We start from the raw sequence: 17497 nt of genomic DNA on the forward strand, positions 1-17497 counted from the left end.
TTAGAGGAAGCCGCTTGTACAGGGGTCAGCATAAGTCAGGCAACCAATTTGCATCAGGCAACCAATTTGCATTAAGATAAATAAATGCAGCGTCAAAATATATTTATTAAAAAATAATACAAAAGGTATTCGAAAAAGGGTTACTGTAAGTGTTCAAATTGATGCCCATCCTGATCGATGCATTTACGGCAACGTTCCTCAACGGAGAGGCAGGTCCGGCGAAGCATTTCAAGCTGTCTGCGAAGAGTTTCAAATTCTTGTTCAATTGCGGTTCGGAGGTCGGGAAGGGTGCGTGATCCTGTTGCGAAAACGTGGTCCTTGAGAAGGCCCCACAGAAAAAAAATCACAGGGTGTTAGGTCACATGATCGTGCGGGCCACTCAATGAATCCTCGTCTGCCCATCCATCCTCCAAAATGAACATTAACGACATTAAGGTACTCCCGCACACATAACGCGTAGTGCGGCGGAGCTCCATCCTGCATGAAATGACGGATGTTCGCCAGTGTTGGATCGTAGTCCATTTGTCCACGTAAATCTTCGAGCATTTCCAGATAACTTTGTCCCGTCACGTGACCCTCTAAAAAGTATGGACCCACGAGACCTACAGCATGGATACCTGCCCACACACACACCCCAGGCAGGTTTAATTCTTTTTCCATGAAGACGTGAGGATTCTGGTCGTTCCAGTACACGCAGTTATGCCTATTGACCGTATCGTTCAGCTTGAAAGTTGCTTCATCCGACCATAAAATGGAATGCTGGAACCGCCTATCATCCTGACACTCCTGACTGCATCCGAGGTACCACTCGCAAAATTCCAATCTGCGATCGAAATCATCTTCGTGAAGTGCGTGGACGAGACGCGGACGGTAAACTCTATAGTGCATGCGTTTCAGCATTCGTCGTAAAGAACGATCAGATATCTGAAGTTCTCCCGATAGCCGCACTGTACATTGGTTCGGCTGCTCAACTAACGCTAGCGCCACTGTATATGTCGAGATATAAAAAATGTACTCAAACAAGGCAGTTGCGAATTGCGTAAATTTTATTCGAATGATCCTTCAGTTCTGCGATACGTTGATAACAAGAAGTCTGCGTTAGATGTCATAAACATTAGCGAACACGAAAACACAAAAACATTAGGAATATCATGGAGACCCAGTTTAGACAAATTAATTTACAATATTTCGGAAGATACCAATGAGAAGTCTATGATAACAAAGCGGACCATTCTCTCGAACATAGCGCAAATTTTTGACCCTCTTGGGCTTCTAGCTCCGTGCGTCATTACCGCAAAAATTATGTTGCCAAGGTTGTGGCTAGAAAAAATCTCGTAGGATGAGAGTGTCTCCACTTCATTGTTTATCTCATGGCGCGAATTCCGAGATAAGTTGCCACTGCTTAATAGCGTTTTAATAGATAGGAGAATAATTTGCGACAATCCCATCCGGATTGAATTGAATGGGTTTTCAGATGCATCCGAGGAAGCTTATGGCGGTTGTTTATACGTTAGGTCGATCGATGAGAACGGCTTAATTCACACGGAATTGTTATGTGCGAAATCAAAGGTAGCTCCTCTAAAGACCATAACGCTGCCCCGCTTAGAATTGATGGCAGCATGGATCCTTGCTAAACTTTAAAAAAAAACGAGAAACGCACTTCATAATGTTGAATTCAGTAAATGCTATCTTTGGTCCGATTCGACAATAGTCTTAGGTTGGATAAAGCAGCCTCCAAATAAGCTCAAAACTTTTGTTAGTAATCGAGTAGCGGAAATACAACAGTTGACCATAACCGATACATGGAACCATGTATCTACAAAAGAAAATCCCGCCGATTTATTGTCTCGGGGAGTGAAACCAAAATTACTCATAAATAATGAATTGTGGTGGAAGGGTCTATCCTTTCTGAAAAGGGATAGTAAATCATGGCAAAAAAATGACCTGTTGATAGAAAACCTTCCTGACATGCGTATCAAACGTGTTCAAACCTTCTTAATCGAGATGTCAGAAGAGTACCTAATAAAAAATTATTCAAATTGAAAAGAGTGGTAGGATATATCATGAGGTTTCAAATGAATTGTAGGTCCAAAAGGGACAATTTAATGCTTTTATCGGGAAACTTGACAAGCGAAGAGATTGATCGTGCCTTATTAAAGTTGGTTGCAATGTCACAATCTCAGTATTATAAAGATGAAATTGCTAAAATCAAGGCACAAAGGCCAGTCTCAAAGGGAAAACTTGCTAGTCTGAATCCTTTTCTAGATGACCGAGGTATTTTAAGAGTAGGCGGTCGTCTAAACAATTCGAAATTCAGATTTGAGAAGAAGCACCCTGCCATATTAAGTTCTTGCAGTCGCCTAGCGAAATTGATTTCAGAGGAAACACATTTGCGATTATTACACGCTGGGCCCCAACACACGTTAGCGGTTTTCCGGGAGAATTTTTGGATCGTATCTGGCAGAATTTTAGTCAAACGCGTCGTCCATAAATGCATCCCTTGTTTTCGATACAACCCGAAGCCAACGACTCCTATAATGGCCCCCCTACCGGAAATGCGCTTAGAGCCTAAAGTACCTTTCCAAGTGACAGGAGTTGATTACGCCGGTCCCATGAGCATTAAGAGTAAGTCAGGTCGCGGTTTTGAGATGAGCAAAGCATACGTTTGTCTCTTTGTTTGTGCGGTTACCAAAGCAATCCACATCGAGCTTTTAACTGACTTAACTAAAGAGTCTTTCTTATTAGCTCTCAAACGATTTGTGTCACGAAGGGGAAGACCTCCAGTAATATGGAGCGACAATGGAACTAACTTTAAGGCAGCTAGCCAGGAACTCATTGAACTAGGCAAATTTATTTCAAATAATAAAGATGATCTAGAAGAATTCTTTAATCGTAATGAATTTAATTGGAAATTCATACCTCCATATTCTCCCCATTTTAGGGGCCTATGGGAGGCAGGAGTGAAGAGAATGAAATATCATTTGCGCCGCGTAACTAGGGATTTAATATTGACATTCGAACAGATAGATACTTTACTTATTGAAATAGAAGCCATCTTAAACTCCCGACCATTATCCGATTCATCTCATGACCTTCTTCCTCTAACACCTCAGCACTCTTCACATCTGTCACAAGATGATATGATAATAGAAGGAGGAATGTTGAAATAAAGAAGGAGAAAATATGTACATTATCACTAATTATTCAAAAGCTTGGCAGCCCATATCCTATTGAAAAGATCACTTTCATATACGGCAATAGTATAAAAAAATCTATGTATACAGGATTGGGCATAAGTCTGAAATAAATTTAGTATTCTTTCAACCAAGAACTCAAAATGAAAACACTAAAAAAATCCGTCAATTAATTCTCAATTACCTTCATTTTTTGTCAAAAAATTATTTCTCAACCAATAACTCAACATTAAGATGCCAAAACATAATAATTAAGTTCTGCTTGGACTTATTTTTGGGAAATAAAATTGAATATTTTTCTTCAACCCTTAGCCTCAACCCCATCGAACTTATGATTAGAAATTCAAAAGCCTCTTGACAAAAAATATATCAATGTTTATTAATTTTAGAAAAACAAAGGTTATGATGGGATTGAAGGGTTGAAGAAATAGATATTGATATTATTCCAGGCTTATGCCCCTGTACGACTATATCTTGGGTCTGGCCGACCCGCACTTTAAGGGTACGATCCATCAGTTCTAGCTTGATTCCTCCCAGGTTGAAATATTATTATCGATAATATTATTCAGAATGCTTGAAAATAAAACTGATATTGTTGTGTCAGATGAACATTTAATTCATAATATATACAAGATGTGAATGTGCTAATATTAAATGATTACCAGAAAAAAGGATCCCTGTTTACTGCGAAGAATTGAATAAGTTGTGTTATACAAAAATATATACCAACAAATGCATCCACCAACCCAATGAGGATGAATAGAGCATCTTTCCAGAGTACTAATATTCTCCTTTCGTGATGTGTTGGCCATTCAACACAAAATTCCATTAAAGCTGGGAGAACAATTCCGAGAATCGGCAAAGAAAGAGCAAGTAAGGCATCCAAAATTACAGTTCTCACGATGAAGGGCACAAATATTATGATGAGAGCTGAAATGAAATAAGAAAATATGATCTATATTAAGACGAACGAAATTTTTCCGTACTGAATGGTTCAATTTGTCATGTGAGAAAAGAGCATTTTCAAAACATTCCGTGTGACGGGACTTTCGAGAGGCAGAAATGAAATTTTCTTATGTTATTGATTTCAAAATCAGAGAATACTTCTAATATTAGAATCTTGATGAGTTTTCGTAAAAGATTGAAAAATTGATGTAAGGATGTTTCTGGTTTCTGGTCTTATACATATCTAGAGGATGGTGAGAAATTCAATGCTCACCTCTACTATCTTCCAAACCATACCAGATAGAAATTCGGTTTATCGACAAAAAAATTGTGCCTTCACAAATCCTTCAACATGACGTCCCTCTCACCTTTTACCTCTTGATTCATAATGAAAAATCGGAAATATATGATATTCCGAAAATTGCTTATATATCTTCTTTATTCTGCAAAGGATTAGCAGAACACTGCGATGGGAGAAAAGAAATGTACGCAGATATCTACCCTTGAGAAGCCTTGTAGGAGAAAGCTTAGGTCGTTTGATGCCAGGTGTCGCATCGAATTATTTAATACTTCGATGCCGCTGCTGGCTTTTGACAAAATGTCCTCTGCTTCATTCAGTCGGCATCATTTGGTTGGGTTATGTGGCACTGACGAGCTCAAACAAGAGCGAAACCGGTTTGTCGCTACTCACCATCGATGTCGTCACGTTCTCCGAGGTATACTGAAGGTGTAGATTTCTGCCAGTCCGAATTATGTAGTTATCTTACATCGCCTTATGGCATCAACCTGCTTCAATTACCATAAGGTTTTGAAGTCCTTCAATCTGATGGTCATTCAATAAAATTATACCATTTTTATGGAAATCGGTCACTTAAATTTCAGGATGCAACTTTCAACTTACAACCTTACAAGATCCAACTTGTGCGAAGGCAGAAACCGCCTGACCATTATGCGCGCAGTACGTTCAGTGAATGGACCGAAAACAATAATTTGCTTGACCCACTTTATCAATGCAAAATTTTGTTCAGCGATGAGGCGAATTTTTGGTTAAACTAACTTCTGTGATTAGTTCGTTAAATGCTAGAAATGGGCACCCTTCACTTCCATGGGGTAATATTAGCTTTACTGAAAACGTTCACGTAAATTACTCAAGATGGGTGGTGTAATTTGAGGGCATTCATTAAGGGGAAGTAGTACGATTCAAGATCAAGACGATCGGCATTGGATGCTTTACATATGCTACCCCAAATAGGAAAATGTGTCACATCTTGGAGCAATAGCCAGAATTACGTACTGAGTCAGTTGGAAAGTAGAAATTATCACGTGAGAGGTTATATTAGGAATATTGAATAATTTTCAGTTATTTCTTAATTTCAGCGTAATTTTGGCATATATCGCTATGAAAATCTTTGCAATATATAAAGAATTGAATCGCCGATGTCACCCTGTCGTTATTTTTATCGAAATATGTCGAAAAAACGTCGAAAAATGATTGTGAAAACAAATTTTATCGACACTAAAGGTCAACAACTAAATTGAAAAAAAAATAGACGGGGTGACATCAAGACGTCCCTTAACTTCAATTTGAAAAAAAATCAAGGCTTCACGTAAGAAATTGAAAACGTAAATCAGGAACTAGTGAATGCCGTTTTTGAATGGAGATTCTTGAGGTATTATTTCTCTTTAATGATCCGAGTTAGACAGGCTGGGTAGCCTAAATCTTGGATTTCAGGTGGCTCCATAGAAGAAAGTCCAGTGGAGACAGATCAGATGATCTGGGAGGCCACTCAATATGTCCCCTTCATTCAATCCAGGCGTGAGGAAAATTTTCATCTAAGAACTGACGCACCGATTCAACGAAATGAGGTGCTGCGCCATCTTGTTGGAAAATGATCGTTAGATGGTCTTCTGCATTCTCCAATACTTGCTCAAGGCTGCATGTATAAAAAGCATACTCCAGTAGATCTGAATACATGTGGCATATTATGTGATTTCCATAAATACCCGCCAAAATAAAGATAGATATAATTTTTGGGGAAGCTGAGTATGCTCAGCGATATAAACTTGGATTTTCATCTGACCAACACCCACATTTACTGACAGTTATGCTGGTTTACAATGCCGTTAAGGTAAAATGAACACACGTCCGAAAAACAGATATAGAACATGTAGTTTGGATTACAGTTAATCATTTCACTGACCACTTCATAGAAATGGACTCGATGATCGATATCCTCCTTATCCGGTTCCTGAGCCAATCGTATTCTATAAGGATTGAATTTATGCTGTTGTTTAAGGATTTTCATGATTGTGTGAAACACCAGATACATCGGACAATATCCCCTTACTCAAGGTCGGATCTATTGCTACATGACCTAAGACAGCCACGTCCCTCGCTTCGTCTCTTTCATGCACCCTCTTTTTGTTTCCCAATGATCCAGTAGCGTTGAATTTAGCAATCAGTTGCACAACATAAGCGCAGCGGGTACATTATATTTAGGATTGTTAAATGAAGCTGCTGTTGTTCGAGTGGAATCGTCATTTCTGTAAAAGAATTGTATTATTTCTACCCTTTAACCCACGGTAAACACCATTTGTGTCGGTTACGAATAATATTCTCGAGAAAAATTGTCTCTTTCACTATTTTCGCTCTTATTTAATTATCAATGGATATTTTGAAGAAAACTTTTAGGATCAGACATTACTCGATGCGATCTTCGAAATTAGTAATCGCAACACTCCTCATTCCTATTCAGAATCAATCAAGGGGTTGTGCTCACCTCTAGTGCTCGTTAGGGGGTTGAAGTTACAGGGATGAACAAAATAGAAGAGTTGTTTCCGTCGAATCAGAAATTGACAGGTTCGAGCGATTTTCTACGCTTCTAAGTCAGAAAATCGGTCAAATTTTCGTTGGACCAACCTGTATGTATGCGACGAGACAATACTTTACGAGATCTCGCCTTATGGGTCTCGTGCTCGATCTCACGAGCATCAATTGAAATTCAAGTGATTTCAACTGATGTGGTCTGTAGCTCGTTTATCAAAATGTTTCAAATACCTATTTTCTGTGGAATACATATTTGAATGAACTTACTTGATCCAATAACGAAGGCGACCCTGAAGAAATGTTTGAATTTCAAGTCATGTCCCCTACATTTCTTCATCCACAGAACATCCACCAGGACGAATCCGTGCAAACCGTAAGAAAGATAAATGGAAAGTGTGTATAAAGATCTACACCAAATGGATGCTCTGAAATTTTTGAAGAATTAAAATGTTTCTGTTATGGTCTGATGAAAATCATTTGATCGGTCTTATAAATTTTCATACGGATACATATAGAAATCACTAGGAATAGATTATCAGTTCCTAAAATCGATTCATTACTCATTTTAAAATTATTGCGATCTGGGCCCATCAATCAGAAGATTTTAATACGTTCCCAGTCAACCAGTTTCAGTCACAGGGAAGTTGTTGGGAATTACCACTGTGGAAATGCGACTTCACAATGTTGATTCAAAAAAAGGCCACCAGTACTTACTGGAGAGTGCTTAATGTCCGCAACATCGCATATCGCGGGTAATTACCCAGTACATCACATAGTAGGTGTAAAAAAAGCACCCTAGACAGCAACTTTGCGACTTCTCATTTTGGAGGTTTTTGGAACGATTATTTTGACAGAATAAACTACCAAAGTGTATCCTCTATTGAAGTTATATTCATGTTCAATTTGATAATTACCATCGTGGCAATCAATTTGCACTCTATATTCGAGGCATTCCGAGGAAAAGTGACCCAAGCTACAATTTTTCTGAAATTGAATTAACAGTAAGAACTGCCTGAAAATGAATCAAAATTTTATATACTCGTAAACTCAATTTCAGAAAAAATGTAGCTTGGGCCTCTTCAGCTCTGAACGCCTCATTTGTACCCTGTGTTTACTCTTTACTCTTACCTACATATATTTCGCATTCTGCTCTCATCCTCAAAAGGGAAATTGAACAACTATATGAATTACTGATATCTTTTTATTCAAGATTAATATGTTTCATACAAATCCAAATATATAAAATAAAGAACATATATCTTGTTATAAATCTTCATTCCGCTTCAGGAACGGCATGGTCCAGCTGAAGAAGAAAAAATCAGAGCTGTAGTGATAGTAATAAATTGAGTGTCATGAAAAATCTAACAACAGTAGAAGGTGATTTTTTTCCAGCACAGTATCTAAAATAATAATTTGAAGTTCTCTCGATGATTCAAATCAATTCCAAGTTTGATTTTGAAGGTTGTGAATGTTACTTATCACCTAAATTCATATGAGGTATGTTGAAAGTTGAACGTTACAGAGGTGACAAAATGGGGAGGATAAGAGGGCCAAGAAGTGATCATGATGTAGTCATTATTTCAATAGGTTATATAACTACTCACCTTTTACTGCACGTTAATTGATCAATCAACGTCAAGTAACACTTAACTAAAACGAAATTTAATAATAGAATAGCTCGGTTAAAAAAATCATTCTAAAAATTCATTCATAAAGATTTTGTTTGTTCATTCTCTCAACACAACGCAGTCACAGAACGAAACACGTCACACCACGTTTTGCATAGCGGGATTTAGGTTATGAGTTAACCTCGAGACCACGTGCTGATAAATAGAACATTTCAGACAGTTACTGAAAGTTTTTCTTAGAGAAGTCGCTGGGTAGAGTTCATCGAAATTTATTCACAACACATCATTTCATGTTCTAAAAATATCACAGATTCAATATTTCAAAGATATCAACAGAGAGAAGTCGCATAATAGTAGCTATGTTCACTTCATCGGAACATCTCAATATGATGTTACATGCAACCACTAGGGATCTAAAGTTGAGGAATTCGCAAACTTAACAATATGCGGACGTTAATGTCCACAATGTAAAATCTTAAGTACATCCATGAAACTTCTCAAAGAAGCGCTTCAATGCGATATTTTTGGGTACTCCCTGCGACTTACTGTTATATTTCTGGTTGACTGGGTTAGCTGGTGTATCCTGTAGAAGTAGGGTAATAAGTTTTGAAAACCCTAGTTTGTTGCTCAATTGGAACATCTAACCTGTACTATCTCCGATCGTTACGCCTCGAGTTCCAAAAGAATATTGAATCGGGTATACAGGGTGTCCCACGGAGGGTGGCCTATTAGAAGTTTACGAACAACGCATCATAGGATTGTTCTGAGAATTTGAGTAGGTACTAGGGTTAACGCTTTTGATATATCTGACTAAAATATTTCATTATGTTGCGACATTTCCGTTCATACGAAAATGTACTACAAACCTCGTTGTATCAAATGGGGCACCCTATTATTTTATTATAACTTTTTTATCACCAAAATAGTATTTTGGTATTTTACTTCCCTATCCCTAGTCCTATTACTTTCGGAGATATTTACAGTATTCTACACAACATTTCCAAAAACATGGATCGAATGAAATAGGCATAGAAGAGTTATATCATATTTTAGGAAGCTGAAATTTCGAGAATAGGTCAATGAGATCCTAAGAAGGAGTTACGTGTAGAAAAAACCTGGGTTGTGATATACAGGTGTTCCAAAATTTTTCGTCCTGTCACTTGATACGAAACCAACAAAAAATTTATTTTTCAGATTGAACACCCTACTCTTCATCCGATTTTTTCAGAGGAAATCAAAATACACATCTGAAAATCTAAAATATTCCTATACGAAAACCTCATGATTTCGGAAGTCAAGTGTTCAGCAAACGACTTCTATTACTACCGTAGAATTATTCTTACATAATTGAAAACTGAACTGTAGGTGTTTGTCTCACTGATACAAGGAATTGTGTTTGTTAGATAAAATTAGCAAATCATTCTCAAAACCCTCACTTTTATAGAAATCTGACCTTACTTCTGAAACCAAGAGGTTTTCGTATAGGAACATTATACACATTTAATTGTTATATAGATCCTATAATTCTATTCTTCAGTTAGTAGACTACTTTATTTTCATGAAATGTGTTACTCCTTACTGGTTTATATGTTTGTACGGAAGGAACTCGATTTTATCTTTTAACCGATATTTGCAATCGAAAATATGCAGATACTTACGAATCTCTCAGAGGTAAGTCGTTCATGAAACTACCCACTGCAAATTCTCCATATTTCCAATAACCTAAAAATCCTACAAGTATGTATGAAATGGTTATCAATGCCATTCCTATATTCAGGGAACCCCAAGAACTGAAAAACTTCTTCGGCGATTGAAGGTGTTTCTCGAATGTTGTAACCTAGAACCGAGGAAAGTTATATAGTGGTTTCCGAATTTTCAGAATCTCAGCAGGTGGTTCAGAATTTGCACTAAAAACCCTTTAGCTCATCGTAGTAGAAACCTTGAGTATATTCTTCATGAGGATTATATTGCAGTTTTATATTTCGAATTATACCGTTTCGGTATCCAATGAAATAGAGCAGAACAGCTGTCACCAGGAATAGATGCAATAGTCCGGGAGGCAGGGGCTTTTTTTTCAAGGAATTTCATCCCAGCTGAATTTAATACTGTAGATTGTAGTCACATTGCAAATGACGAAACTGACCGTCAGCTGGTCAAGTAGCGGTGGGTGCGGTCGTGGGAAGCGGCGCAAATTGGGAAAAAATGCAAAATTTTAAGTGATTTTATAGCGGCTGAAATTTTCTATATGTAATGTTGATGTTAATTAGAAGCATGATAGTGAAGTCAGCTGACGGTCATTTTTATATTTCCATATATGTAAGGAATCATATGGAGGTGTTTTTATTCGGGATGAAAACACTTGATTTTCGAATTTTTTTCCCAAGTTAACGCGCTCGACTGATGTATTTTCCACCCTCCGCCGATCGGCTGTCTTCACTATTATGTTTCTAATTAACATCATGATTACATATAGAAAATTTCAGCCGGGATAAAATCACTTGAAATTTTACATTCTTCCCCAAGTTCCGCCGCCTCCCACGCCCGCACCAACCGATGGTATTGAAGCTGACGGTCGGTTTTGTCATTTGCAATGTGTCTACAACTTACAGTATTAAATTCAGCCGGGATGAAATTCCTTGAAAAAAAAGCCCCTGCCTCCCGGACTACAAAAGCTCGTAGTTTTTGCAGAAATTACTCTCTTGGACACGCCTGGCCTTTGGGAGTAAATATATATGCATATAGTGAGAAAACTTCAACAACGACAAGACCTTCTCTAGCATTCGTTCTCATTGCCATATTCAGTGTTCGTTCCGAAAATTCATATCTTCCTAGTCCAAGTCAGCATTTGTGCCATTTCATGGTAAGTAACTACTTCAATCAAATTGAAGCTGATTGGAACTGAACCATCCTATGATCAAATCTGTTATTTCCCCTTAAAAGAATAAAGATAATTTGCTTTGATATTGTTATTTTTGAAGTAGTCTGATTGAATTTTGTGATGGAACTCGAGGAGGAAGATTTGATTTATGTAACAACTATATATATTTAGAAATAATAAATTGATTTGGTGTGCGATAAAAAAATAAATACAAAAAATAAGCGGAAAAGAAGGAAAATATAGGTAGTTCTCTTTCATTATTATTGTATGATAGAACGAGGAAAATTTGAACTAGCTGGGGTTCTAGCGTAACATGATTGTGTCATTGATAGGGTTTCTCATCCTCCATTTCCTTATAGTAGCAATGAAATGGTTAAAGATGTTTAATTCCAATTTTAACTTTGTATGTATTTTGAAGTCATTGATATAGTCATCGGGAGTACTTGATGTTTTTGTTATCGAAAACCTGTCTTTTTCATAGACTTGATGGAAGTTGGAAAAACATAGGTATCAATTTTATTTTCATTTATTTTTTGATGGTGAATTTGATTTTTTGTTAATCCATTAGCTACTAACATGCGATGCGAAAAAGGCATGTTTTCCAAAACATTTCATAAACATCAATAACTTCTAATGTGTATACTCCATTCACTTTTATTTTAGCAGTCGGTTGGCCATGGAAATTTGACACATTTCACTCTGTATAGTACGAAAATGTGGGGTTATGACGCTTGTTAAAACATTTTTGGGTTTTAAATCAACGCTATGTTGCCCGTTCTAAGTAAAAGTTTCTGTTATTACGTATTTTATCACAATGTCGAATCTCTTCGGAAAACATTTGACGAACATAATTGAAGTTTATACAAACTGATTGAAGGCATACCAAATCCAGTTATTTGTATGGAAAATACAAGAGATCAGTATAATATTATAATATGCACTAGCTTGAGGAGAGTCAAAGTTCGTTATCTTCTTTGGCTAAAGGTTGAATACGTTACATCAGTTGTAGATTTCAAAAATATTAACCCGAGGATAAAATGCATATGTTGCAGTGGTTGGGAATGGGTATCTCCAGAAGGAATTAACAGATAATTACAAGAATGTTGAATTCTTCAACAAGAATCATCTTGCATCAATATAAGTTAAAGGAATTAAAGGAAGTTTCAATCAAGATGAACTTCACCTTTGAACAAAAATTCCACATGAATAAGCAATTAGCAGGACAACTGGCGCGTATTTGTGTCTGTTCATCTTAATGCATTGAGATAATAATAATAATTAGGTATTTATTGGTATCTTAAGACAGTTACAATGTATAGGACAAGTCAAATGAAAAATAGAAAAATCAATTTTTGGGAACTTATTCTACTATGACATTCATCGAAAATCCTGTAGTAAACTTTTCGCATTAATTCACTCAAACATAAAATTCTCAAATGCCACCAGTTTTTTGGGTCTCCCAATAGAAGAAAATTCTTTGTCATCCTCTTCATTCACAATCTTTCTGATTGTGGAAATATTCAGCTGAAATATAAGTCATTTAGATTCAGATGAAACATTATATAAATTCTCTTACATTGAATATGTTCGCTTCCGTCTGACGTATTGTGGATATTAGAATATCGGGGTACAACTATTTGAATGAGCGGACCTAAATTCTAAAGAGCACTTCCTGAAACCCTGTCTCTTTTTTCAATCACTTTCGGCATTTTCGTAACAAAAATTGATATTAGTTGTGGCAACGGCGTTATGACATTCACGACATTTCATTAGTGCCAACCCTAGTTCGTTCTAGTTACAAAAACTTGAGAAAATTATTTCATGGCCACCGACTGCTAAAATAAAGGTGAATGCAGTATAGGTATGTGATTCACAAAAAACGTGAAGAATTTCAAAATTAGAACTGAATAACTTTTATCCCATAATAAAAGAGGGATGATGATAGAAACCCATAATTGTCCAAATCATCCTCAGCAATGGATCCATTTCTGGCACAAAAGGTTATAGTTATTACACGAAAAAAATTCAACCAGTCCCCTCTTGACGTTATAGATTTAGGCCAATCTTATTTCCAAAAGACACCTTTCAATGATTTCATTAAAATTATAAAAAACAAAACAATAATATACTTCAATGGAATTATTACCGAATTACATCATGAAAAGCTTGATAGAGAAGGTCTCGACCACTGTTCAGTAATGAAATCCTTACCAAAATATTATTCTTTAAGAAAAATATTTTTGATGATTCAGAAGGGGTTCACAGAACAATTTTTATAACTGAAATATTCATCCCTTAATATTTTTATAATTAGTTAATGGTTAAACTCACCACTGTCACTGCTTCTAGCGAAAACAAAACAGGTCCAAAAAAGTTTGGCAACTGGCTAACGTCTCCCACCATCCTTAGGTCATAAAGTGACTTCTGATCCTCGAAAATGTAGGAAGCAAAAATTCCCAATGAAAATATCGAGGCTAAGCTTGCGGCAATCGATACATAAACTGCAATTTTCCAATTACCCAGATAAAGGATAAGAATGAAGGGTGCGATCAGAAGGATACAATATAGGTATCTCTCAAGCCCAATATTCATCCAGGTTGTGTACATCTCGAAGAATCCGAATGTTTGAAGAATAAATAATGCATAAGACGTACAAATGGTAAACTGGCATAGTAATGTTGAACTGTCTACTATGAACCTGAAATACGGCGAATGTCAGTTAAATTTTCTCATTGGAGCTAGAGCTAAAGAAGATATTTATTTAGGTACAAGTAACATATCATACTGGAATCAAATTATATCATGATGAATACAGAGTCATTGTTTCAACCTCGACCAAAAGTATACGGACGAGAACAACAGAAGATACACTTATGAAATTCATTTTGAGTATAATTTTCGTTTATACCGGAAATAGAATATCAACTTCGTCGTTCCAAATCGCATCCCCATCGATCACTGATATTCCCAAGCTTCCAACAGTCTGAGATTTCATCAAAAATAATAAGCACCTATTTAGCATACTCACAGATAAAAATTAGAACAATTCTTACAACACATCATAAAAATATCACACTAAAAGCTCAATAAGACGAACAGAGCTGCAACGACACCTTGGGGAGTCAATAAGACTTGTCAAACGGGGGAAAAGAAAGCATTTTCACATTCTAAGTATAGTACGTAGGGTAATGAGGGAACAATTTGAAAAAGATAGATGAAATTTAACGGACATAACCCTCAGAGAAATATTAATCGTAGGCACGTGTTTCGGGCTTTTCGCCCTCATCAGTACGGACTTGGATGTCACGCAGTTAGCTATAGCTGCCTCCGTAGTAACGTTTGCTGTTGACTTGGAATGCAGGTTCTGTAAGCCGAAACCGCAAATGTGCTAGCTTCTGTTTGTTGACTCCGTTGGTTTTAATGTGATGTTCCACCAAGTGTTTTTCATCTGTGCCCTTTTTCACATGAGGGCCAAAAGCCCCAAACACGTGTCTACAGTTAATATTTCTCAGAGGGTTATGTCCGTTGAATTTCTTCTATCTATTCTATAGTGGGTACCTAATTACATTCACAAATATTTTATAATGTTGACAGAATAGCACCACAATAATTTTCAATTAATTTCTGTATATACGGGGTGATTCTTAATTATTGGGACATTGGGCTGAGGGCAGATTGTTTGGACCAAAATATGTCGATAGGACCAAATATACCTCAATAAAATATTGCTCTGGAAAAAGATAGCGGGCGTTAAAAGATTTTTTTTTTCGTTTTTTGCTAATAGTTTCACTGTATATTTTTTCATCCGTTTTTAAGAAAAACACAATTGAACAGTTCAGAGCATCGGAAGGAGATATGAAGTAACGATTTATTTATTTAATTTATTTATTTCGACGATAAAGCATAATGGAAAACAATGTAACATAAAAAGAATAAACTTAAATTAAATTTTCTACGTGGCCTCCTCCGGCTTCTATGCCTTTTCTGATTCTTTTAATAAATGACTTTCGAACTTCGAAGAAAATATAATTCTGTCCCCTTATAAAAAATTAAACTTTAACGCCCTCTCTCTTTTTCCACAGCAATATTTTATCGAGGTATATTTGGTCCTATCGCCATATTTTGGTCCAAACAATCTGCCCTTACCCTATGTCCCAATAGTAATGAATCACCCTGTATATATAGATGAAACTTACGAGGAAATTATTGCACCTTATGAAAATAATATTAATCATCCACCACTTGTTCATAAGGTAGTTACAGGAACATTTCCAGAATTGCATTATTCACGAATCTCTAAATCGGCCACTTACAGATCGATCGTACGCTACAGATTCGTAGCTTACGGATGAAAAGTAGAATAGCACCTTAACTTTTTTTTGTAATTTCTCTGATTTTACAAGAGGGCCGAGATATTTGAGGTTATAGCATTTGAAAGTGACACATTGTATAACGGAACTCTGGCAGAGGTATTGTCTTGCAGAAAGCAGTGTTGCTCGGATCATTTCATATCCTCAGGTTCCATGAACAGACTGCAGCTCATCTCTTGCTATAACGGACTCTGTAGGTGCCTTGATAGACACGACGAAGAACTGTCTCGAGGATCCATTCAGGGTTGCAAAAAACGAGATTTCCTTCGACACGACCGCAGAAAATATAATAATAATAATAATTGAAAGGTTGAGTGGGCAAGCTGAATCTCTGATCAACTAATTTATTTTTTCGAATTTTTCCATACTCGAATCCATAACCGTCCTCATAGTACGAGATTACGCTGCAGAATTACTACGTTCATTACGTACAGAGACAAACCCACATTTTTACATACGTTTATGGATAGGAGAATACACTGATAACACCGCAGCCTGTCAAAAGTGGCCGCAAGTAATTTTAATTAAATTAATGTTAATCAATATTCCAAGAAAAATTTCGTTCACTCCGTTTTGAAATAAAATATCATCCACATCATAGCAATGCATGTAAAGAATACTAAAATCCATAGCTGCCGTTGCACACTCGGCCGCAACTACCTCGCAGTCAGGTGTAAGCAGGTAACATTTCGATGTATTTCTACGTTCATGACGTACACGGATGTTTTTGATATCAAATTAAAGCTAATTTTTTTTCGAATAGGATGATGTATGGCTGCCTGTGAAAAAATGGCCGCAAGTTAGGTCTGCCATCTGTTAAAATAGCGAGATATCTGAAATAAAGCGAAAGAGATGGCGCGCAACGCCACTTGTTAGATGAGGATGGTGGATGCCAGCCGACTTAACATTTACAAAATTATAATTACGTAATGAATATTATGAAACAAACTTAAAGTATTAAGAGATTTATTTTATAATAAAAAATAATTTATTCATCAAGTACAAATGTAATTAAATCTAAAGAAATTCTTTTCGTGTTTCTTCAAAATCAGTCTCTTGAATAAAGTTATATTTTGTATCAGTGTATTACATTTTCTAGTCCAAGTCCGATTCCTCGCTGCTTTCACAATTGCAGTTGTCACTATCGTCGTCGCAATCAGAGTTTTTTTCATCATCTGAAAATGTGTTAGCTCAATTACATAATACATTTTCTACTTGTATAGGATTTGAACTTCCCAGAAACCATGTTGGTTTCAGGGCACCATAATATACGAATAATTCAGATGCACTGTTGAGAACCCTAAGATTCCTTTCACACCACGGGTTTTTACCGTCGGATTTTTACCGGAAAACAACCGAATGGAAAATTATTCATCGGGGTTTATCCGTACGGTGGGCACATCAAGCTCTCGAATCTCGTGGCGATAAGCGCCGCCGAAAGTGCAATCTGGTTGTTTTCCAGTGCGAAACTAAACCGGAACATGTGTGAAAGATTCCATAATATCAGTAGATATAATTCGGAACATCGGGTAAGAACCCGATGGTGCGAAATGAGTCAACTCTCTCTTACTTTATTTCGGATATCTCGCTATTTTAACAGATGGCAGACCTAGGCGGCCATACATCATCCTATTCGAAAAAAAATTAGCTTTAAT

General features: G+C 36.7%; 1 protein-coding gene across 1 annotated transcript in view; it reads right to left on the minus strand.

Annotated features, from left to right (window-relative positions):
* Positions 1-3786: 3786 nt before the first annotated feature.
* The window catches only part of LOC123322666 (proton-coupled amino acid transporter-like protein CG1139), a 35362-nt gene continuing 21651 nt past the window's right edge, over positions 3787-17497 (minus strand). Inside the window, exons 4-7 of the mRNA XM_044910644.1 lie at positions 13804-14170; positions 10253-10431; positions 7234-7391; positions 3787-4124 (exon numbers count right to left, since the gene is read on the minus strand). Coding sequence (XP_044766579.1) covers positions 3853-4124; positions 7234-7391; positions 10253-10431; positions 13804-14170 — 976 coding nt within the window. The 3' untranslated portion in view covers positions 3787-3852. The remainder of the gene's footprint in view (positions 4125-7233; positions 7392-10252; positions 10432-13803; positions 14171-17497) is intronic.

The sequence above is a fragment of the Coccinella septempunctata genome, chromosome 1 (assembly GCF_907165205.1).
Source record: "Coccinella septempunctata chromosome 1, icCocSept1.1, whole genome shotgun sequence".
Classification (NCBI taxonomy): domain Eukaryota; kingdom Metazoa; phylum Arthropoda; class Insecta; order Coleoptera; family Coccinellidae; genus Coccinella; species Coccinella septempunctata.